Source organism: Protopterus annectens, chromosome 1.part1 (genome assembly GCF_019279795.1).
Source record: "Protopterus annectens isolate FY-2018-M chromosome 1.part1, PAN1.0, whole genome shotgun sequence".
Lineage (NCBI taxonomy): Eukaryota > Metazoa > Chordata > Ceratodontiformes > Protopteridae > Protopterus > Protopterus annectens.
Genome location: NC_056726.1, coordinates 255,166,592 through 255,191,687, shown reverse-complemented (window position 1 = coordinate 255,191,687; position 25,096 = coordinate 255,166,592). Strand labels below are relative to the sequence as shown.

The 25,096-nt window shown below is 39.2% G+C and overlaps 1 protein-coding gene across 1 annotated transcript in view; it reads left to right on the top strand.

Moving 5' to 3' along the window:
- Nucleotides 1–25,096, top strand: part of FAM184A (family with sequence similarity 184 member A) — a 2,724,106-nt gene that overhangs the window by 1,763,873 nt on the left and 935,137 nt on the right. The window contains exon 8 of the mRNA XM_044086971.1: nt 18,739–18,860. Within this exon, the coding sequence (XP_043942906.1) occupies nt 18,739–18,860 (122 nt within the window). The remainder of the gene's footprint in view (nt 1–18,738; nt 18,861–25,096) is intronic.

Genomic DNA, 25,096 nt, shown 5'->3' with positions numbered 1-25,096 from the left:
ACCTAGGGATCAGTTGTTTGCCAAGAACAAGGCCAAAAAACTTATATCTGATATGACTGTAATATGCGGTCCAGCCTCCTCTTGATGTCTCTCTTGAGGCTATTGAAAGCCCAGAGGAAAATCCAGTGGTTGCTTTAGATTCCTCTGTCGCGACCCTGTCAGAAGCTGTTAGGGATTTGTCAAAGGGAGATCATGCCTGTTAAACCTGGTGGACTTCTTTGAGACAGTCATCAAGGCCCTGGATGAAGGAAAATCTGTGCATACAGCCTACCTAGACTTAGGCAAGGCTTTTGATACTATCCCCCACTCAGGCATCATTGACAATCTCACACAGCTAGGTATCAACCTTTATATTGTTAGATAGGTCAATAACTGGTTCACTGATAGAACACATATAGTCAAAATAGAGAAATCCGCCTCCAACAGCAGACCTGTAACCAGTGGTGTCCCACAGGGATCAGTCCTGGGACCTCTGCTTTTTGGAATCTATTTCTTCTAAGTACAATCAAAAACTAAATGTCTGTGGCTGACAAAGTTTACTGATGACTGCAAACTGGGAGCAGTCATAGAATCTCCAAATTATGTCAATATTCTACAAGAGCGTCTCACGCAAACAAATGGCTGGTTCCAAAGTCGTGGCTTTAAAGTCAATGCAAAACAATGTATTATCATCCCTTTCAATAACAGCGATGTTCATGCTACATACCACATCAATAGCAACACTCTAAGTATGCACTCAGTAGTGAGTGACCTGGGCACACAGGTTGACAGCAACCTTACCTTTGATCACCATGTCTCCACAGTGGTAAGAAGGGCATTCTGTATTGCTCATCTCATAAGTAAGGGCATTGCCTCCAGAAAAAAAAAGATGTTATAACCTCCCTTTACTCTTCCCTCATCTGGCCAATAATTGAGGACAATACCCCTTTTGGTATATATGTTTCCAAGTACCTGCAGCAATTGAAGAAACCACAAAGGTTCCTCACAAGGAAAATTTGAGGTCTTCAGCATCTGTCCTATGTAGATCATCCAAAACCCCTGTAACTTTATTCTGTTTCATACAGATTATACTCAGAGGTGATCTCTGCCTTGCATATAAGGCAGTGTCTGACCCTGCTTTATTGGAAATGCTGCATATCCTCAAGGCAAACGATACACAAGTTACTCGCTGTAAAGACCTTAACCTGGTATGTGACATTAATAGAACCTGCTGGAGGGACAGATTTGTCTCCCAGAGGTTAACACTCCTTTGAAACAGTCTCCCACTTCATGTCAAACAGAGCCCCTCATTGGACCCTTTCAAATGCAATCTAGATTATTGAATGGGTAACCGTAAATTCACCCGGGGGGGGGGGCACCTGTGTCCCTCTTGGACAGGGGCAGTAGATGCTGATCTTGGAAATAAGGGTAGAACTTGACTAGGCTTGTAAGGACCCTAGGGTCATTAGCCTAGTAACTTCCTATGATCCTATGATATGACTTCTTGCATGTCCTCGGAGGCTTTACAAGGATCTGCTTCTGACATTGAGGGGGAACCTCGACTGATTACATCCAAGGGACTGAGGGGGATTCTGCAGATCTTAGTTGGGGAGTAGATCTCTACTATGCTTATTGAATGTCACCAGAGTTTTACCCTCCAAAGGTGTTTCGTGTGGACATCTACAGAAAAAGAAACAGAAAACCAAGGATATTTCCCCTGTAGTCAAGGATTCCCAATGTGAATGGAAGGATTTTACCTCTGGGGTTATTTAATGCTTTAATGGCTTTAAAGCCTCCTCAAGGGGTGTCAGTGCCTCCCCCTCCTTGGTCTTCCACACCTCTTGAAAGATACAGGGACCTAGATTTTTTAATGAGGATATGGCTTCTGTGGAAGAGTCCCTGGCTTACTCTTCTCAAATTCCTTCCCCCTTGGACTATAGTTCAGAGGAACTGGATTCTGTTAGTCCAGATACTCCTTTGGAGGAACTCTCATTTGGTGATACTGTTGCCTGCATAATGGATTTTTTAAGTGGGATTGTTCTCAAGTCTCTGATAGTCAGAAAATGTATTATGAGCTCCTCCTGATGGAATCTTCTAAGCCATCAGCTGTTCTTCCTGTTCTGGCTGCCCTCCTGTATACCTTTTCAGCAGCTTCTCAGGCCCCTGTACCCAAGAAACCTGATGGATTTTACAGGGTGCTTGAAGAATGTAAATTTCTGTATAAATGCTCTTCTGCTGATCCTTCTGTAGTGTCTGTCTCTTGGGACAAGGCCTACAAGCTATTGCCCTCTACCAAGTTGCTTCCATCAGATGAGGATAGAAGGGCCATAGAGAGGCTGGATAAAAAGGTTTACACTGCTGATACATTATCCTTTTGGGCCATCAACTACCAGACTCGTATGATCAGATATGTTTTGGCCCTCCTTTCTCAGTTTTCCAAAGTGTTGTCTGACCTCCCTGATTCTGAGGGGAAAGCTTCTGCCCTTTCCCTGTTGGGTTCTTCCTCTCAAATTCCTCACTACTGTATCTAATGCAGCTGCAATGCAGCTGATGTGTCCTCCAGGGCTGTTGCCTTTGGTTCTGTTATGAGGCATGTGATGACACTAAAGTCAAACTGCTGGATGTTCCTTTGAATAATAAAAATCTTTTCTGTGTTGCTGCTGCTGAACTTTTCATATCTCTCCGGGACAAGGGTAAAGCCTTGTAGGAGATGAAACATATTTTTGTTTCTCCTGTTCCTAAGTTTCAGAGGAATTATTCCTCCAAATTTGCTTTTGTTCGTAGGCGGTCTCACCCTCCACCTATTGCAGTGGTGGCTGGTGACTTCAAATTAAAGGGGAGCTGCAGAAGACAGCTGAATGGGTGGGGCCAATGGGAAGGGGTGTGACCAACTAGAAAGGGGTGGTGCTATGCTTAAAACCACAACAACTGGAATTTTAATTAAATACACTGCCCTGGGTGCCAAACCATCATTATGAGAGCAGGAGCGGCCTTGGGTCAACTGGTGCCCTAGGCAAAAGGGTTCCACAGTGCCCCCCACCACACCACTTGGTGCCCCCATCCTGGTTTACTTACAGCAAATAAATACTGGAAAAGCACCCCTGGTAGAGCGACACCCTAGGCGGCCACCTAGTTGGCCTATGCCTAAGGCCGGCTATATACAAGAGCCAGTCAAGACAAAATGAAATGCAGAAGAAAAAATATTTCAATGCATTGGCTACATGACAGCTTACTTAATATCTAGATGGAAACACAAAGGTTGTGAGCCATGAAAAAATAAATTACTTTTTAAATACATTACTGGAATGCCAGTCAAAATCAAGTATAAAAAAAACAAGCAGCACTCAACTCAAACCACTTCTCCTTGCACTGCAGTTCTAATTATAATTTATATTCAGCTTTATAAAATTACCAGGTAACATGCTGAAAGTAGCAATCTCTGTGATACAACCACTTGTAAAAATGTTTCTTATCCAAAAAAGACCTACTGCCTGACAACAACTATCTACTTGTTCCATGGGGAAGACATGATCAAAGTAAAAAATGAACAGCAAACAAGAAACAAGCTCAAGATGAATTGCTTAAAGGATGGACCACACATGATAGACTGGCATTCTGTTTAGTTTACAAGTAAAGCCTGCAAATAGGATTGCAAGTCTCCAACAAATGTAATGAGCTTCTGAAAATACTGTAATCCTTTCCTTTATTACAAATACTGTCATATGCATTTCAATACCTAAGGCTTATACATTATCTAGTTATGTAAATATTCTCTGCATGGCAACAACAAAAAGGCTTTCAATGTTGGTAATTCTTTAACAGTATGCTTATTAAAGCTTACTTGCATCTTACAATTGTCGACAAGCTTACCCTGATGGTCATTATAGCATTGCTACTTAAACGCAGAGCAACAGGGCACTGTGACAGCATGCATTTTCTGAATAATAAGAAGCATAAATCAACAGTATAAAAATATGACAGAAAACCAGAATATTCTGCAAAATCAAGGACAGATGAAAAGCCACTGTCATACTTGTGTCTACCTTGGATGTGGGAATACTCTGCACACTTACACTGCATAACTGCTCCTTGCCTTGCTTGGACAAATCCAGTCACTACATGGGGGTGTGGGGTGCAACAAGTATGTCACAATTTGAAATGTCTTTGGCTGACTGTAATGGCTCTGACACTCATACCTCTCAACCTCAGAGCAAGAAATCTGGACAAAGCCATACATAGAAGGTGGGACACAGGCCAAAAATAAGGACACTATTTAAATATTGTTCTTATAAACTTAGAAAGATAATAGAATAGTAGTAGGTCTTGCATTAGTATGAATTTTCTGAAGGGTATGAAATCTGAAACTCAAATGTCTGCCATTATTTTCTAACTTCAGTCTTTAATGATTTGCCACTAATTTGCTGGAAAAACCACAATTTTATGAAAAATGGACCAAAAATGTGATGCAAAAATATAAAATTGTAAACACAATACAGCTGTGAATTTGTCAAAGAAGGGAGACACCTTTTTAATATTAGTACTGTTAACTTGAGCAGCTGACAAAATAAGAGAATCTACATGCATTTCTGAAATAAAAATAATCTACAACTCTGATCATTACAGTTATTTATAATTGTAAACCATCCACGTTTTCTTCCAAAACTGCCATTTTATGGAGCGATTATTAGGGGAAGAGCAACATTTTGAGCCAAAATTGGGGACAGTTGAGAGGTTTGGATATTCCTAATTCTATAAAATGATTTATTTGCACGGACCTCTCAACCTCTTAATGCAGGAAATCTGGACAAAGCCAAATATATTGGGGGACATACAAACAGTACAAAAAATTGCTCTTGTATAAACTTAAGACAGTTGATAGAATAACAGGTCTTGCTTTAGCATGCATTTTTCTGAAAGTTATGATGTCTGAAACTCAATGTCTGTCATTATTTAGTGACGTCATTCCTAAATGATTTGCCAGAAAGCCACAAATTTTATGAGGAACAAACCAAAAATAAGAAGCAAAAATCTATTCATTCTACAAAAATCTGAACAGTTGAGAGGTATAGTTCAGCCGGGGATGTCTTTGAATTTGCTGCCCTTCCCCCCTCACAAAGTCATGGTCGAATGGAGCCTCCCCCCTGCAGCCATTCCAATGCACCATTCCTTGGTTATTTTGCCACATTTACCATAAACACTGTAATGTGCATACTGCTTTACTTCTGCGATGATTTGGATTTCATTTGAAAGTTTTATTTTGCATTTTACAGCACAAACACTAATAGATATTGGCTAAACAAAGCAATGCAGTCTCACAATGAAAATAGACTTAGCATTAAAACTTCTCTGCCCTTGAAACTCACATTAATTAAAACAGCATTGAAACCCACATTCAAAGAAAATACATTTTGCCAGTGGCAGATAAAGATTAACTTTGGGCTGTTTTCAAATCATAGGCCTCTTGCACACGAAACATACACGTGCTCTTTGATACACCTTCCTGATTGTATTAAATTATATTCCTTGTACAATACAGGCCATTTGTTAGAGGGTGTTTTAAATTTATTGTTTTGAACATTTTTCCAGTAAACAATGAAACAAAATGCATGCACCAGTAATGACAAAATTGCCCAATTCAGAACATTTCCATCATAAAAGTCTACTCAAACTTAAACAATCCACCAGTATCAGTAAATATGCACAATCTCTGAAGAAGTAAAAGTCATCTAAATAATTCCACATTAAAGAAATCTGTAACTAAAGAAGAGGTTGCTGCTAGCAAACAACTTTATATTTCATTGTTTCATTACAAATAAAGTGCCTGTTGCCCTTGGGGAATAAATTGCCTATGTTGCATTAAAAAATGATAAGCTAGTAATATTGCAATAGGGAATGGATGGCAAACTGACAACAGGTTCATAGTTACTAGGTATCTTCACCAAAAAAGACTGTGGCATCAACCCTTTTTACAGCACAGTACAGTATCAGCAATGCATCTACCTACTGTGGGAGTAGAACCCACAGCCTTCTGCATCAAAAGCAAGTACACTACCTGTTGTGCTATTAACAATGCAAGCAGACTCAGCATAAGCAGCACTAAACTTTTGTTCCCCTGCAGCTCTCAGCTCCTTGTAAAATCTACTTGACACTCAGCTGTATCTCTGAACTTTGCAGCACAAGAAATCTGGAAAAAGCCAAAATTTATTGGGAGGGGGGGACAAAAGCCCAAAAACCAGAGACACATTTTAAACATTGCTTGTATAATGTTGGAAAGTTGCTAGAATAAAATGCTGCGTTACCACTATACATTTCACTGCCAAGACTTGAACCCAGGACCCTGTGCAAAACAGTCAGAGCAACATACCACTATGCCAAATCAGCTGTTTTGTGAAAAAGAGGAAGACTGAAACTTAAATGGCTACCATTTAGTGAATTCAGTTCTCACCATAGCTCTCAACCTCTTAGCAAACAACACCTGGACAAAGCCAGTAATGGGGGAATACAGCCCCCAAACATATTCAGTGAATCCGGTTCTTACAATAGCTCTCAACCTTAGCACAAAAAACCTGGACAAAGCCAATAATGAGGGAATATAGTCCCAAAAATAGGACAAATTTCAAATATCCATCTTATAAACTTAGAAAATTGCTAGAATAAAAGGTTTTGTGTTACCATGTACTTTCTGAAGACTATGAAGTCTGAAATTCAAATGCCTGTTATTTTTATTTATTTAACATTTGTTAACCAGGAAAGTCTGACTTTGAACAAAAGCCAATTTTACATTTGTTAACCAGGAAAGTCTGACTTGGAAGAAAAGCCAATTTTCAGCAGTGGCCCAGGGAGAAACACTCCGGACACATGTCTTTGTAAGATGGGAGGGCATGCAGACTCCACACAAAAGGCACCCCAGCCAAGAACCAAACCAAGAGAACCTGTAGCTGTCAGACAACAATGCTACCACTGCATCACTACACTTCTGATTGTGTAAGAAAACAAAAATACAGAAACCACAGATTTTATAAGGAACAGAGCAGAAAAAAATATGAGGCAAAAATCTGAAACTTTTTTACAAATGAGTGATGGGTAGGGAATTCAGGCCCTTGCCACCTGCACCCAACATACAGGGTTCAAGCCTGAGGTATTCTCTACCCATCACCATGTGTTCTCTCTAGCCACCAGTATATAGCAACTGGGGCATTACACACACACACACACACACACACACACACACACACACACACACACACACACACACCCTTCTCAGTCCTGTTCAAAGCTAACGGCTACACACAGTACCTGAATTAAGTGTGTTCTCCATCCCATTCCATGTTCCCATCCCATGCAAGCTTGTTCTCAGTCCCATTCAGTGTTCCATTCTCATCAGTCCCTGGCTGGTTTCCCTTTCCCTGTGAGAAGGCTCAACTGTTTCCCCACGAGAGTAGGCTCCAGCCTGCAGACGATGCAATCCAGAGTTCTTCTGTTCTATGCGGTCGTCACCACACAGACTTCTGGGCATCTACAAGACAGAGATGCCTTTCCCCCTATCCGGACTGCTGACACAGCAGTCTGGTGTTCTGTGAGTTCCAGGAACTCCAAGCACATATGCGCAGAGTTCCGGGACTTTGCGATTTGTTTTGTTTTTTTTCTTTCTACAGGTGGGGGGCTGCAGTCCTATAGCACGACCCATAGGTTTATAGCATGAGCCTCCTGCTAAGTCTACTCAATCTCCTACTTCCCAGAAATCTGCTTTTTAGGATAAGCCAGGTTCCATTTGACAATTTGTTTCCCTTTCCCATGGCCAGTTTCCTGTATCCATTCATCCTTCCCTGTCTCTTTCAAATTCATTAAGGATCACAACAGACTCTGGGTTCTCTCCATTATCCATCAGGGATATTTCATAGTTCGAAAATTCCTCATCCCTTTTTGGGTATCCCTAAACCTCCTCAGGAACAGCTTCCTCTTATCCTAGAGGGGCTCCATTCTCTTTTGGTCCAGGGCACTATTCAAGCTGTGCCCCCTGCCTAAGTCAGGAAGGTTTTTTATTCCAGAATGTTTTTGGTGCCCAGAAAAGAGGGCACTTGGAGACCAGTTCTGGATCTTTCCCAGCTCATCACCTTTCTCAAGATTCCTTTCTTTCGAATGTCTCTTCACACTCTGCTTCCCCTTCTTCTACCCAGGCCTTTCTGCTGTCTCTGGACCTCAAAGATGCCTAATGTCATATCCCCCATCCATCTCCTTTTCAGGAAATTTGTACATTTGTCTGTTTCTTCCTTGCATTTTCAGTCATCTGCTTTACCTCTGTACTGCCCCAGAGGTATTCACCGTATGCCTCTTTCATGCCATTGCTTTTTGCTGCATGAGAGGAGTTCAGATCTTTCCCTATGCAGACGACCTGCTCATTCAATCTTCTTTCCCAGACACTATGCTTCAGGATTTCCGGTTTACATTTTTCTAGTTACAGAGGCTGAGACTCACTGTAAACTGCCAAAAATCAGTTCTGACATCTTTTCAGGGTCATATCTTCCTCAGCTGCAGGCTTCAAACCATCCCCATGCTGGCATCTCTGCCTGCTCCCAAGGTTCTATGCCAGCATCCCAAGTCCTCTGTCTTGGAAAGTGGATGTCCTGACTTTTCCTTTAGAAGGGGATGTTTCTGTATACCTTCCCCCCTTCCTCTGCTAATATGAGTCTTGCACAAAATCAGGCAGGACTCTATCAAAATCTTGCTATTGATGTCCTATGATGTCCTTTTGGCTGAGACAGCATTGGTTATCCCTTCTTTCTCACTTGGCCAGGGGAAATCACCACAAGTTATCTCACTGGGTTGATGATCTCACACAAGACAAAGGGGTCTCTTATCCATCTTCACTTATCTATTCTTCACCTGATGCTATGGGTGATAGGGTTTTGATACTCCCTTTTCAGCTGCTCTTTTCTGAGGATGTGCCTCGGGTCTTGCAGGAGGCCAGAAAACCCTCTACCAGAAAGTTATATTTGTCCAAATTCAAGCAGTTTTCTGTATGGTGCCTGTTTCACTATCAGGATCCCCTATCTGTGAAGGTGCCTCTCTTGTTTGTGTGATGTACTCCATACTGGATTAGCATATTCTTCAGTTAAAGTTCACCTGTCAGCAATTTTTGCTTGTCTGCCCTTGACTCCTCCTCTGAACTCTTGATTTGAGGTCAAACAATTTCTTAAAGGTGTCCTCCTTATCAGGCCTCACAGGAAGCCAGTTCCACCTTCTAGTGACCTCAGATTTGTAGGTGAAAAACTGACTTAGGCTTCTTCAGCTTCCTTGCAGCATTGTACTTGGAAGACTGTTCTTCTTTTGGTCCTCACTTCAGCCAAGAGAGTGTCTGAACTTCAGGCTCTCATGGCTTTTCCTCCTTTCTTAGTTTTCCACACAAACAGGGTGTCTCTTCATAAGCCACCTTTTATGCCCATGGTTGTCATTGAGTTGTCTGTTAATCAGTTTATTCATCTTCCTTTCTTTTAACTTCTTTGCAGTCTGCCAGTGAGAATGTTCTTCACACCTTGTATTTGCATAGACAGCTCAGATAATATTTGGATAAAACTAAAGTTATTCACAAATCTGAGCAGTTTTTGTTTCCTTTCATCCTGGTCTTTGGGATTGGCTGTTTCTAAGCAAACCACCTCTTCATGGATTTCTAAGGTCATTTGTTTTTATTTATGCATTTATTTACAGATTGTTGACCAGGAAAGTCCATTGGGCCAAAAAGAACCCCTTTTCAATGGAGGCCTGGAGAGAAAAGCTCTACATAAAGTATTACAGTATTAAATAACAATACAAAAGTTGCAAGATGAAAAAGACAGAATTGACAAAGAAATATTAATAACAAATCATTATGTGGCATATGCCATAACAAAATATGCTAGGATTACATGGAATACAGTGGTCTTCTGCAGACTAATAGAAAATAGGAAAAACAGATGAAGGTTAGAAAGGATGAGAGCAGGACCATTCACAGTAAGATGAAAGGTAGGAATGAAGTAAAGTCTTAAAAATGGAGTGATTCTGAATAGTTTGTATATGTGATGGAAGAAAGGTCCATTTGCATGTTAGAGAAAATGACAATAACAGTTGTCCTGGACTACGTATGGGTTTATAAACTTCAAGGAGATTTTGTTTTTTAGATCTGAGTGATCTTCCAGGAAGATGGAGGATGTTGTCCTTTTCATAGTAAATGCCTTCCCTCTTTAGTAAAGGCTCATTCTACCAGGGCTGTTGCCTCCTCTGGTGCCTTTTTTCAAGGAGCTCAATACCACTTCCATCCTTGAGGATGCTGCTTGGTCCTCTGTTCATACCTTCATTAAGCATTACAAGTTGGCTGTTATTTCCAGGGTCAGAGCTGGCTTTGCCAGGGCTATCTTATATTTGTTTCTGCAAGGCTGTTCCATGCTATCCCCCTCCCAGGATTCCTTTTGAGCTTTTGTACTCTCCCTTAGGTTTTGAATACTTCAACAGTGATATGGAAGGACATAGTGCAGTTGTGTAAAGTCTTACCATAACAGTAGATGTCCTTCTCTTCACTGTTGCAGTATTTGCTCCCTCACTCCTAACCCCCCTGCTCTAGCATAGGTTCATAGGATGATACTAAGCTATTGCCCCGAAGACCCTTATAAGCCTAGCCAATAATTTTGCCCATGTTCCCACAAAGTCTTATTCTTTCTTGCCCTTCTTACCAAGGGGCTCTTCTCCTTTTTCTCCCAATGGATTTACATATTTTCTTTGTCCCTAGGGAAATTCTGTTCCTCCTAGGCATTTTCCAGTTCTGAGAGTCCATACATCACCTTTATGCCGTATTATTTGTGTGGAGGATGTACATTGTTATGTACTGCACCTATAAGGACTAAAGGCTATGGTATACTGGCTGGACGTTGGGCTATCCTTGGCATGAGATCCCTTGGGTTTTGAATACTGCAACAGTGAAGAGAAGGACATCAATTGTTATGGTAAGATTTTACACAACTGTACTTTCTTCAAGGAGAGGTCACTGAAATAGTAAAGTTCCCTTCCTTTTTCACCAGTATATATACTATTTACATGGTTACTGTTGATATGGCCTTTACAGTCAGGATACATTTTCTCAGTATTTTAGGTATTATTGTTTCTATTTATTATCTGGTTCAGTGCTAGGTATTTTCCTTATTCAAACATGCTTTCTGTTTAGGGCTTCCATACTCAAAGAACCAAAGCAGTTGTTGCCAGTAAATTTTGCAATATGGGATATTCTTGCTCAAAAAAAAAAAAAAGAAAGAAATACTAATATTAAAAAAAAGGATATTTTATACCTTTCTTCCATATTGTGATATATGGCTATTTTATATTTTATTTGACCTTCCCATATATTTATTTTTCACTCCATCACTCCTACTGTTCTTGCACATGCTATTGTTCTGTAAGGTCAGTATTCCTATTTCCTGAGACCAGTTCAATATTTTAAACTCTTAAGTAGTACTCCTTTAACTTTGCCACTGTTTTCTATTTTTGAAATCATCTTGTTGGAAGCAACTTTTCATTGTACTAATGCATTTTTTCATGAGAAAGAAAAGCAAGTAACTTAGATGAGATTGCACAAGTCCTAACATAAAAATACACTGTAGCTGCTTTAGAGGGATACTAGTGTGGGTTGAAGGGGATGGCTGCCCCAGGCAAAAGCTGTCGAGGGTGCAATCAGCATGTGCAGTAGTGGCATTGATTTATGAAACTGCAAGAATAACACAGCTTTATAAATAAATACTGATAGTGTGTTTATAGGTTGGCTGAAGCACTGAACCTTGCTGTGAGGTAAGTCTGTGGTAGTAACTTTAGTAAGGTGTTTGTTACAGTTTTACAACCAGTCTTCTACAATTCAGTTGCAAGAGCAGAGGAAAGTTTTTTGTTTTTTTTTTGCTCTTCAAATTAAAGAGAATTGTTTTCATTTTTTGTGCTCCTCAATTTTAAGCTGAGGATGGCACTAGTTTGGGAATCTACACAGGCTACCTGATGGGCTAGCTATAGTTCAGAGATGCTTCACTAAATAGCTGACAAGTTACTGAAGCAAGAAATCACTACTTTTGTATAGTTATTGCAATGTTTACCCAAAAATAAACTGTACGAACACAGTGATGAAGTCTAATTGCTAAACAAAGCCTGTGGTTAAAGCCTTGAAATAAATATTGTAGCATATTCTTGCATCTGTAAACATGTGTATGTTTTTATCATATAAAATATATGTGTAACACATGAAACAAACGTTTTTTTTCCTACTATTTTTATGTACGACTTATGCTCCATTATATATATGCTTTTTTATGTATAACCTTGTATATGTATAAATTATCTTCTTTTGTTTACATTACTACTGAATAAGATTACAACCTATGTCTTTCGTTACTTGTATCTATTGGGGCTTTCCCCCCAGGGCCTCCACTGAAAATGGACCTATGCCCAGTCAGATTTTCCCGGTAAACAAACGTCAAATAAATAAATAAATAATATCCTTGTACCTGTAAATAGGTTTTGTTCATTTCTTATTTAATCCTTTTCACTCAGGCTGTGCCTGCAAATGGTCCACTGAGATTAGTGCACTATCCCAGAAAACAAATGTATGTAAATCCTAAATAAAAAATAAATACATACAGCCCAGCATTTAGTTAGTTGGTTTACTAGCTAGTTTTACTAGTCATTTACTTAAATGTATTAACTAGGGTAGAAAACTGATAACAATTGACCAATTTCAGTCTTAGCCTAGGAGATTACGGAGACATGAAGAAAGAAACTGAGGCATATAACAAAAGGTAATAAAGGTTCAGATTTTCAAGAGTATATGCAAGGTAAAATAAGACCATATACACAAATGTTAACTAGGTATGCAACATAAGCTCTGTAAACTTAAGAATATCAAATTACAGAGAATTAATTAGTTGTATATCTATATACCATGCTTTTCGGCCCCAAAACTTGGACCGAACCACAAAAGGAGGGGGAGTATCGATATTCATCAAAGATACCCACACCTCCAGGTTGGTGGCAAAGCACGAAGCATCAGAGACTATCCATGTGCAACTAACAGTGGGTAAAACTGCCTTCCACTTTATAGCCTGCTACAGACCACCCTCCCAAACCCAGGAACCCCACTCGGCCTTCCTGAGAACACTGGAAAATATGAAGGTCTCTCCAAACACCATTATATTGGGCCACTTCAACTACCCAAACATAGACTGGGAGCATTACTCTAGCTCCAACACCCTAGCCCAAAGATTCCTAGAATTTATAAACTCAAATGCTATGGAACAACTTGTTACCACTCCCACAAGAGGGGAAAACATACTGGACCTGATCATCACCAACATGGGGACTCTATGCTCCAGACCAGAAGTGTATCCCTCACTGGTAAGATCAGACCATAAACTAATCTCACTGGATATTCACATCCCGACCCCACCCCCTGCCCAGAAAACCACAGTGAAAAACTTCTCTAAAGCAAATTTTACACTCCTCAAAACTGAGGTGGAATCCTTCAAAGACCCCGGGCCTGTGGAAAATACAGCCCAGACTCCAGAATCCTTTATAAACGCATTCTATGAACACCTTCAGGAATGCATGGATCATGCGATCCCAAATAAAACCAAGACCCAATCCTCCAAAGGCAGACGTCCTGTCTGGTGGACCCCAGCCATAAACAAACTATACAATAGAAGGAGGAAGCTACTAAATGATAAAGCAAAATCCCAAAAAGGGAAGGCATCACTGATCAGTATTAGCAAAAAACTACGGGCACACAAAAAATTGTCTAAGGCCAGCTTCGAGAGAAAAATTGCACAGGACACTAAGGATAATCACAAGGCTTTCTTTAGTTATGTTAGGAACCTGGGTGGTAATTCCCAGATATGCTCAGAATTAGTCCAAAATGACAAAAATACACGAACCCACAGACATTGCCAACATCCTAGCTGACAGGTTCAGCAAACTTCTCCCCTCCCCACCAAAAGGGCAAATATCTATCCCAGCAGAGTGCTGCCCCTGACATCTCAGATGCTCAGGTAAGAGCCGCCCTCTCCAAAGCAAAAACACAGCATCAATGGGACCAGATGGTGTCCCGGCTGCGTCCTACATGAACTCAAAGAAGAGCTAAACCCAAACATAAAACTACTGTTCAATCTCAGCCTTACTACAGGATATGTGCCCAAAGAGTGGCCAGCAACAGTGGTCCCTCTCTATAAAGGTGGTGCCTCAACGGATCCTGGAAACTATCGCCCCATAAGCCTGACTAGCTTGGTCTGCAAAGCTATGGAAAGGGTCATCATGGACCTCATAAATAAAGATATTGGGGACCTACAAACGCTGGATCCTACCCAGTTCGGCTTTGTTAAGGGCAGATCCTGCCTCTTAAACCTGGTTGATTTCTTTGAAACAGTCACCAAGGCCATTAACGAGGGGAAGGTGGTCCACACAGCCTACCTGGACCTCGCAAAAGCATTCGATACAATACCCCACTCGGGCATTATAGATAAGCTCACCAGCTTAAATATAAACCCCTATGTCACTAGATGGATTGCAAACTGGCTCAAGGACAGAACCCACATGGTTAGAATTGCTGGAGCCATGTCAGACTCCAAACCAGTTACAAGTGGTGTCCCACAAGGCTCAGTCCTGGGACCTCTCTTGTTCGGTATATATTTCTCGGAGGTACAGGCCAACACGGAAGGACTGTGGCTGACCAAGTTCGCAGATGACTGCAAACTGGGTGCCATAATCGACTCTCCAGCCGACACAAGCATCCTCCAAAAGGGCCTCATAGAAACAGACAACTGGTGCCAGAGCCATGGCCTCAAGCTAAATGCCAAAAAGTGTATAGTCATCCCCTTTGGCAAAAACAAAGTGCCCACAAATTACCACATAGGTGGAAATCCATTAAGTACAGAAGAAGTAATTAGGGACCTGGGGACCCAAGTTGATAGCAATCTCTCATTTGACAACCACGTGGCCAAAGTGGTTAGAAAAACATTTTATATAGCCCACCTAATCATGAAGGGATTCACATCTAGATCAGGGGAGGTCATCGTGCCTCTTGTACTCAATTATGGGCCTGATGAGGGATGAGTAAATGCCCCTTTTGGGATGTACCTTACCAGACAACTGCAGCAACTGGAAAGACCCCAAAAGTACCTCACCAAGAGAATCAAAGGGCTCAAACAGATGCCATATGCTGCCCGGTTAAAGAAACTCCAGCTCTACTCAGTGGCATACCGCCTGTTCAGAGGAGATCTGTGCCTGACGTATAAAGCCATGTCCAACCCGGAATTAATGGACATGCTGCACCTCAGAAAATCCAAATCCCATCGAAGCGCTACGCGCTCAGAGACTTGAACCTCAGCATTGAAATAAATAGGACATGCTGGAGGGACAGATTCATAACCCAGAGGCTCCCTTCACTCTGGAATAAAATCCCAGTCCAGGTTAGGCAGAGTCCCTCATTGACTCTCTTCAAGAGGAATCTTGATGAGTGGATGGGAGATCGTAGGTTTACCCCGGGTATCACTTCTGTGTCACTGTTAGATAGAGGCACAGTATACTAACCTCGAAAAAGGGCATAGCAAAATAAATTTAAAATGGGTGGCGAAAGCCAAACACATTCTGGCTAGGCTTATAAATGCCCTAGGGCAGATAGCCTAGTATGAACCTATGAACCTATGAACCTATTTATCTATATATATGTAATAGCTATAGGTAGATATAGATATAGCTATAGATAAACTTTTTGTGGGAAAGGCTCACATTTTTATATAGGAATAGAAGAGTAGCTTCGGACGGTAGTGAGGAACATAGGGAGAAAGGAAGATTACAGTGGCAGGCAAACATAAAATGCAGACACAAACTGGAGTGGTACCAGGACAGAATGTGGGGACAACAGTGTTTGGACCAGACAGACAGAGAATGAATACCTGGTGATGGGGATGATTGGACAACAAACATACCTCTCAACCTCTTAGTACAAGAAATCTGGACAAAGCCTAAAGTTTTGGGGGGACAAAAGCTCAAAAATAGGGACAAATTGTAAATATTGCACTTATAAACTTAGAATGTTGCTAGAATGACAGTTTTTTTTATTAGCATGCATTTTTTGAATGATATGGAGTATGTAACTCAAATGAATTTCATTATTTAGTGATGTCAATCCTCAGTGATTTGAGGGACAGACCAAAATTATGAGGGAAAATCTGTACAGTTGAGAGGTATGACAAACAAGGTAAGGGGAATGGCCCCTAAAACAGAGGAGCATCTGAATGGGAGATGGAGCGATGTTCATGGCAGATGCCATACCAGCTCAGAGGCAAACCCACATACACATCATCCAGGCTGTACTTCTCATGGCCTGTTGGTTGGTGGTGGCTGGTCACACAACTTGACTAGCCATGCTAGGATGTACTCTACAGTGGTGAAGATGCATCCAGCTATCATCAAATCTCAGTAGATACAAGTCTCACCAAATGTGCCAGGAGGCTTCATAAGATCTCTTCAGGCCACTGTCAATAGAGGCCATAAGACAGCCCTCCACATTACTTTCATCAGGGTATCCTCCATCCCTGTGCTGAGAGCTGAGCCTGGTGATCAGCAGTGATCCAGTATTACATATTTCAGCTGGCGCTGGTAGAAGTAATTGCTACTGCTCCTTTGCCACAGCCAGAAATTTTACCCACTTTACTCTACAGTTCTCAAATTCTCACTTGCCTCAACACTGGTCTACTAACCAAGTTAGAAACAACCTACAACAAGATTGTCACATTTGCAGCCCAAAATATATATAAATTCCATCACTGTCTATCACTAAAAGAACTAAATTGGCTAGAATTACCTAACCTGCTCCTTTTTAACCAATTTCAGATCATTCACTCAATTCTTTACAAACCTTCTTACTGTCCTACTATATTAAATATAATGTCTCATTATTTACCTACAAGGTCACTCCTCAGTTCTGAACAAAACCTACTGAACATCCACAAACCTAGGACCAAAATTGGTCACTAATGTCTATAGCTTTAATCCTTCCAAGGCTTGGAATAGCCTGCCTCTGGATATTAGATCCCTTGAGCAACCCAAACAATTCAAATCAGCTACTAAAAAATACCTGCAAAGTAAATGGATCTGTCAGTGTAATTACCCTCCATAAACCCTCCCTAGTAGCCTTTCTTTCCATTTGCTCTCTCTCTCCCTTCTCTACTCTAACTTTATTTCTTTCACTTCTAACTGCTGCATCTCTGTCTAAACACACCTTGTAAAATATCCCAGTTTCACTGGTTATAATTTAACATGTATATAATACATACCACAAAATGTCTTCCTTCTGATGAATGCATTTCATTAATTGTCTACATGAAAAGTATTATTTAATTTCTGTATTTTAATATTTACTATAAGCATATGTTTTCTTCTGATGAATGTATTTCTATGATTGTTAAAATGATTGTGTAATTTCTGCTGGAGCTTTTCTCCTCATGCCTCTGCTGAAAAAGGGCTATGTAGCTCAGTTGGACAAACCCAATCAACAAATGTAAAATAAAATAAATAATTGGATCTGCAGAGGGAAGAGAGCAAAACGAACACATTAGTATGCTATGTTACAGATGCAAGTTACAATTACACAATGCTTTACTGCTAATGGCATATTTACCCTGCTGCCTTCTGTGACATCCTTCCATGTTGCCCTGCTTCTTCTCAGCTCCTGTAAGACAAAGTAGGAAGATCTCAGTACACAGATGGACCTATTAAAAGAACAGTGAAAAAAAATCAACGCTTATGTTAAAACTCTGTCTCTGTCCCTAATCTTAGCCTCCCAATGACTCGCAGGTCAGAGTGTCACCACTGCAAGGCTTTTTAATGACTCCTGTACCACTCACCAGAATGGGTAATGTCAGTGACATCACTCATGATCCTTGCAAGCTTGTGCCATACATTTGGAATGTATGATGGGCCATCATACAGGCCTCGCAGGTGCACCTGAAAGTCCCTTTTGCTCTCCCTTGGACACTATGCAGAAGCTCTGCTTTTCTTAGCACCTGAAAAAAAAAGCATGTCCACCCATATGGTTTCCTTAGTTTTTTTAAGGAGCAAAATGGTTGTCCTGTGCACACCAGAGCACTTTCAGGTGTCACATGGTGCACATCACAGCACTGTAAAACTGTAAGCAGTGTTTCATTATGTCAAATCCACGTGTTTAAATTGTGGCATGTAATGCTTTATTTTGGAGTTTTGTGGATTTTAATAGACAGTTTAGCATGTAGAAAGCTGGTGTAATCTAGAGTTTGATACTCTAGCTCACAATTACTTTTTTCCCTGCTCTTTTAATCTGTTTTGACAAAACGTGCAGATCTCCTATGCATACTATCTGCAAACACATGGTTTTTTGACAAGCTGCTACTCTAGCACACAAATATTACTTTTTTCCCCTGCGCTTTTTCCCCGTATATATAAATATAAATAAAACCAACTCTGAGATTGCACTACTTTTAGGAGGAATTAGCCAATGAATATTCATGATGTCACATGCAAATCTGCATGACGTCAGTCATGCATCATTTTCCTGGTACATCACAGCCATTAGTTATGTCAATCAATCTGGCCACGTCCATTCCTGTATGAACCGGGGGGGGGGGGGTTACTGTTGTAAAACATTGCCTATAGCAGTATGATCAAGACTGTAGTGGATAATTGATACTTAATATTGTGCTACAGTAGTTTTACTTATTTTTCTTGTAGGGAGAGATGGAACAGCAAAGGCTGCAGCATGAGACCTTGCTTGCAACAGTAAAGCAGGAGGAGAGATTCAAACTAGAAAAACTAACAAGCAGTCTGGAACTGAAATGGACAGAAAATCTCAGGTAAGTGGTTCGGGCTAAGAAAATTGCAGGTAAGAGGTTTAGGCTATGCTTTTATTATGGTGGAAGAGCGAATCATTAAACACAAAACCAACTACAGTATTTTTATTCACTAAAGTGATAATAATAAAACTATGACAGTTTATTTATTTACTAATTTGTTAACACGACTAGTAGGTTGAAAGGGGCACCTGTTTCAGCCAAGATTCTGGTCATCTGCAGTAGGTGACTTAGTCCAGTGTTAACAGTTGCATATAAAATATACATGAGCAGTTCATATTTTGGAACTATTTATGAATGTCATATTTTCATCAAATTAAGGGTCTTTTGTCTAATTGTAAATGCGCGACAGAAACACAATGAACGAGTAAGAATATATGATGACACAACATAAATGCATATCATTATTTTGTTTTTCTAACTTTTGGGGGGCAACATGGCAGTTCTTAGGGCTAGTTAATGTCTTTGTTTATAATTTCATATAATTATTATTATTATTGTGTCACTGTTTGATTTATTCTGTACCAGTAACCCACATATGTGCTGCATTTTATTGTGATCAACTTGTGATTTTGTAGCCATGTATGTTATCTTATTGTGCCCTTGTTTGAGGGTATGAACAGGAATTGCTGGGTCTTTTATATGTGAAATTAATTGTCGTCTTTCATGGTTGTAGGTTTGAGATGGAGCTTTTTTCATACTGGTTGCAGGAGTTACATGATTTAGTTAATGCCTTGCTTCGTTATGTATTTTATTTTTCATTTTTTGGTTTCATGTGTCATGTTGAAGGTTTATTAGGACACTTATTTGCAATATTTAAGGTTTGCCTTTGCCATGATATCCATCTGCTAGCCTTGCTGAGTTAAAGCAGACATTAGTCTTTCAATTATTATATGTTAGTTTGGTCATTTGACATCAGTCTAGCTATGCACTCATTAGCTTGTGTAACATGATCTGATGAGCTTTAACAGAGTATTCTTTAAGGAAGTTTGTCTGAATGATAGATATGTTTCAGACTGACATAAAGAAGCCATCTATAACTGCTGCTGTGGAATTGAAGATTTTGGCTCCTAATTTATTACTTTGAACTTCTTCCTTCATGAGTCAATGCGTCATTGGTGACATCTGAATATCCTAATGAGCTGGGGTGTTTTGAGAAGGGCATGCTTCTAAATTATAGGATTGGCATAATGATTCATGCATTGAAACTTCTTAATAAGTCCATGCCTTGTTGTCAGTATCCTAATAGCTTTATCTCATAATCCTGTGGAAACATTTCACTGTGATGAATTAATGATTGATTTAACATTTAATAATTTTAACTTTTATGATGTTTAATATTTGCTGTAATGTCTTAGTTGTGTTAAAATTCAGTTTATCTTTCATAACTGTAATTGTAAAATCCAAACCAAAGGATAAAAAATGTCTCCCAGATAAACAATTCAGTGCAAACTGAAAGAAAAATCCAGTCTAGTCAGACTCTGTGCAATGCCTTAAACCTCCTGCAGTGGAGGCCCATGTGATATATATGCAACTGACCTCTTAAGGGCATAAACTGTTTCAACTACTTGGCTTCTGAATGCCCATGACCTTTTGCTTTTTACTTTTTAAGTCCTTATGAATGCAGTCAGCCAATAAAGCCTGGGATTTTCTTGCAGTTTTTTATCATTTTAATTGCAGAGGTAATGCTATTACTGTTACTTATATTTATAGTATTTTATTCATGTATTTAATTTTATATCTTCTTGACATTCATCATAATGTAAGTTTACATATTTGTCATTGTATGGTAATTGGCATAAGCATGTTAATAAGACTGATTTGTTGAGAAATTGATGACAACAGAACTGTAGTAGTATAATTAAGTGAGATTAAACATTATCAAACTGCATTAGCAAGTTACTGTGACTGATAAGGAAATATTATTAATGGTTTGGAGAAAAAAACAAAATAGGACAGTGATATGCATTTGCAAGCTGAATAAAGTAGCATAGCTGTTTTCTAGTACTTCTAACATTTTCTGAGAAGTTCCGAGTTAGCAGCTTCAGCATTTAAAAAGTGTTCCTAACTGTAGCTGCTGAAACAACCAGAAAGAAAAACAACATCATTTACTGTATGAGCCAAAGTATCAGTTAACTGTATGGGCCACAGTGTTTTTCCACCTAAGCCACACTGCCGCTTATTACGTCCATCTGCAACCACTGGTCTGGAACAGATAAAGAAATGAAAATAGTAACTCTGCAAAAGATTGTGTTCATAGCATCATTTCATTTTTTTTTTTTTTTTTTTTTTGGGGCGGGGGGGGTTGGCCACAACAAACAACTACACACTATTTCAGAGTTTTCTATATATTATAAAGTATCTTTTAGTTGTGATGTGCACAGGCTGATGAAACCAATTTTCACAGAAATTTGTATTCTGTTATTTGTACTCATGTATTGTTTTTTGTTACTGTATACAACTGGAACAACTAAAAAACAAGGTGAAACTATGGCTAAAAAAGAACCCACGAACACTTTTTTCTTAGCACTTTTGTTTTCTTTAATGTTTCAACAAGAACTTCATCAGAAAAGTTTGTAAAACACACACACACACACACACACACACACACACACACACACACACACACACACACCTTAAAAAGACATTTGAATAATCATATGATAAAGACAACCAATGCAAACAGTCTAAAAGTGGGAATTGCCCCAAAATCATGAACCTATTGATTACTAGTCTTCTAGTCTTTCATGCTCTAAAATGCATGCAATTAAGTTTGGTTAAGCGGTATTCATCTGATAATAGTACACCAATTAAGAAAGGTGACAAAGGTAACAATTCAGGTGCAACAGTTGATGTCAATATTTTAAACACTGCCAAACAGACTGCAGTTAGCACCAATTCAGGTCTTGTAGATATAGACAAATTGCCACCTTTGCCTGTAACAGCTACTTGGCCTTTTTTAGTGAAGCCAACAGGAGTGATACGGACACCAAAGTGGCAGGCAAGTGCAAACAACCTTCCCTTAAACAGTACTCTTCAAGTTTTCACTAGTTTTTGTGAAAGTGGCTTTAGGAACCAGCTCCAAAGGAGACAAATGAGAGACAATTTGACTTTTCCAGAAAGAGAGGCTTTACAAGACTTTATTGGAAGGAAAGATTTGAGACTAATGAGGGTGGATAAAGGAGGTATGCTTGTGATTATGACTAACACAGATTATCAGCAAGCCATCATTGAACTGAGTGATGAGAGAAATTATGTTGACGTGTCCGACATTGTGATTAGAGAGAGCTAATTTGACACTCTTAGACTTATTCACTCAAAAATTTAGATCAGAGCACTTACAATTTTTTACAAGTTGATCATCCAAAAATGGCTTCCCTTTTTGGGATTCCTAAGGTTCACAAAGATCGGGCTAAGCCTCCTTTCAGACCAATAGTCTCTGTACCTTTTTCCAAGACTGAATGAATTTCCATCTGGTTGGATCAACAGTTGAATCCCATTGTCCAAAAATCTAGATTCTATTTGTGTGGTTCTTTGCACTTGCTGGAATTGCTTGGGGGGCAGGTGCAGGTCAAAGGGGAATTCTATTTTGCCTCTCTAGATGTCACATCTTTGTATACAGTCATCAACCAATAAACCAGTATTAATTTTTGAGGGAATATTTAGTCAACAACTCCAACTTTGATGGTGACAAAGCCAACCCCATATGTAAGTTAATGGAGCTGGTGCTAGACAATTTTTTCTGCTTTCGTAAAAAATACCTCAAGCAAAAGACAGGTATGTCAATGGGGGCCAGGGTGGCCTCTGCTTTTGCCAACAATGTCATGTCCACTTGGGAACAAAAATTCTTGGAAAAACATGAACTATCTGGTAAGATTTTGTTTTATAGAAGATTTATCGATGATTTGATTTTTTTGTGGAAAGGAAGCAGAGAATAATTTTGGAGTTTTGTAAACTATTTGAATAACACCACTTCTTTTTTAAGATTTACTGTAGGAGGCTTTGGAGATTGTCTGAATTACTTACACATTCAGTTGTTATTTGATGTCCAGACTGGTCGTTTTGTCGGTAAAATTTTCAGGAAAAAAGTTTTGTAAATCAATATTTGCATCGTGACAGTCTCCATCCACACCACATGAAGAGGAATGTGGTCAAAGATCAATTCATTCAGTTAAGTAGATTGAATTCAATAATGGAGTATTTGCTGAAGAAGTGACTTTACTCAAAAAGTTATTCATAGAAAGAGATTACAGTTAAGATTGGTTAGCGCAAATAGAACTTGAGGTACAGAAATTAAGATTTGGTGTCGCACGTCCAATATTGTGTTATGGTGATTTTCATACACCAGCTGGACAATCGCACCTTTTGGATGCAAGTCGAACAGATTGCAAATATTTTTTGTATTTCCTATTGCTCATATGTAAAGAAATGTGGCCAGTTAAACAGTACGTACAAGAAAATTGGAAAGTTATCTTGGGCAACAATGATTTAGTGAAACAAATAGGTGATAGACCTATGTTTTCTTTCAAGAAAACTGTTAACATTAAAACATTATGTTAGAGGAATGAGAAGTTGGAATTAATGAAAAGATCATCGTTACCCCTAGGGACTTTGTGATGTGGACACTGTAAGCAGTGCTGTCACATTTGTAATTCTTTTTTCGTCCATTTCAAACATCTGGATGTGACTATATGGGCTAGAGAGAGATATGACTGTTCATCCAACCATGTGGTGTATGCAGCTATTTGTGAATCACATTGTTGTTTTTACATAGGCAAAACTATTAGGCATTTAAAAAGAGGAATCTACGAATACTTGTTAGCCATCAAAAGAAGGATTTTTGCAATGCTTTGGCTAAGCACACTGTTACATGTAAAAGATTTCAATAATTTTTTTTTATATTAGATTCTGTTTCTGTTGAGGATTACATTGGTGACATTAAGACACTACTAGAGTGTAAAGAGACACACTGGCAGATCAGGCTGAATGCCGATAAACTGCCTGGTTTATACGAATAAATTAATATCAAGTGTTTTTACTAAGACAAAGAATTTGAAGGTGAGATTTTTTATGGTATTTTAGTTACAAATCGATTACTAGCAAGTAATACTGCCCAACCAAACTTAACTGCATGCACTTTAGAGCATGAAAGTCTAATAGCCAATAGATTCATGATTTTGGGGCAATGCCCACATTTAGACTGTTTGCATTGGTTGTCTTTACCATGTGATTATTTGAATGTCTTTTTAAGGGGTGTGTGTGTGTTTTACAAAGTTTTCTGATGAAGTTGTTGAAACATTATAGAGAACGAAAGCGCTAAGAAAAAGTGTTCACAGGTTCTTTTTTTAGCCATAGTTTCGCCTTGTTTTTTAGTTGTTCCAGTTGTTTAGTAATTTTTGTTAGTATCTTAGTTTGTTACTATATCCATCTTGAAGTCTAGATACTGTGATTATGGCAGTTGCTGACCAGGCAACACGTTCAACTTTGATGCCAATAAGATCAGAAGTCTAAAAGAAAAAAAAAAAAAAATAAGATCAAAAAGCTGTGGTTCTATGCCAATAGCCAGTGCTAGGATTTATGATCTAACGCTGTAAAAGAGTATAAGGGAATGGTGCTGCATCCTTCATATGACATGTTAAACCAAGGTTCCAGCTGCTTTTTTGATGGGAGAGCAAGTGGATGTTAAAGGTACTACTGCACTTACTGAAAAAAGAATTAGAAATTGTCCGCAGTGCCTTGACAAAACAACACAAGTCAGTACATTGTTTCCCCTGAAAATATTTCCCATGAAAATAGGCCACAGATGTAGTGGAATAACCCAGTCAATGAAAAAGGAAATAAGCAAGCAAATAAACAAACCAACAAAATAAGTAAATACATTAAAAATGAATAGATAAATACGTTTGCTGTTAAAATAACTTAAACAACTACTTCTTGTGGCAGGGAATACTCAGAGATATTGTATTTATCAAATTATTGTGTGTATTTAGACTTGGTAGGCAAGCCTTAGTAGTCGGCTACACTTATTTCTAATTATGTTTGTTTTCTTTACCCATAATCCGTTCCCACGAGTCACACTGCTTTTTTGTCTGATCCACATTTCTGCTTACCATTTGTAACAGCGACAGCTGCAGCAGCTAGGGAGTCTTGCTTTTTTGTATCCTGTTTATATATATTTTTGTATCCTGTTTGTATACATATTTTATATTGTTTTAACATCTAGGGTGTGACATGTTGCA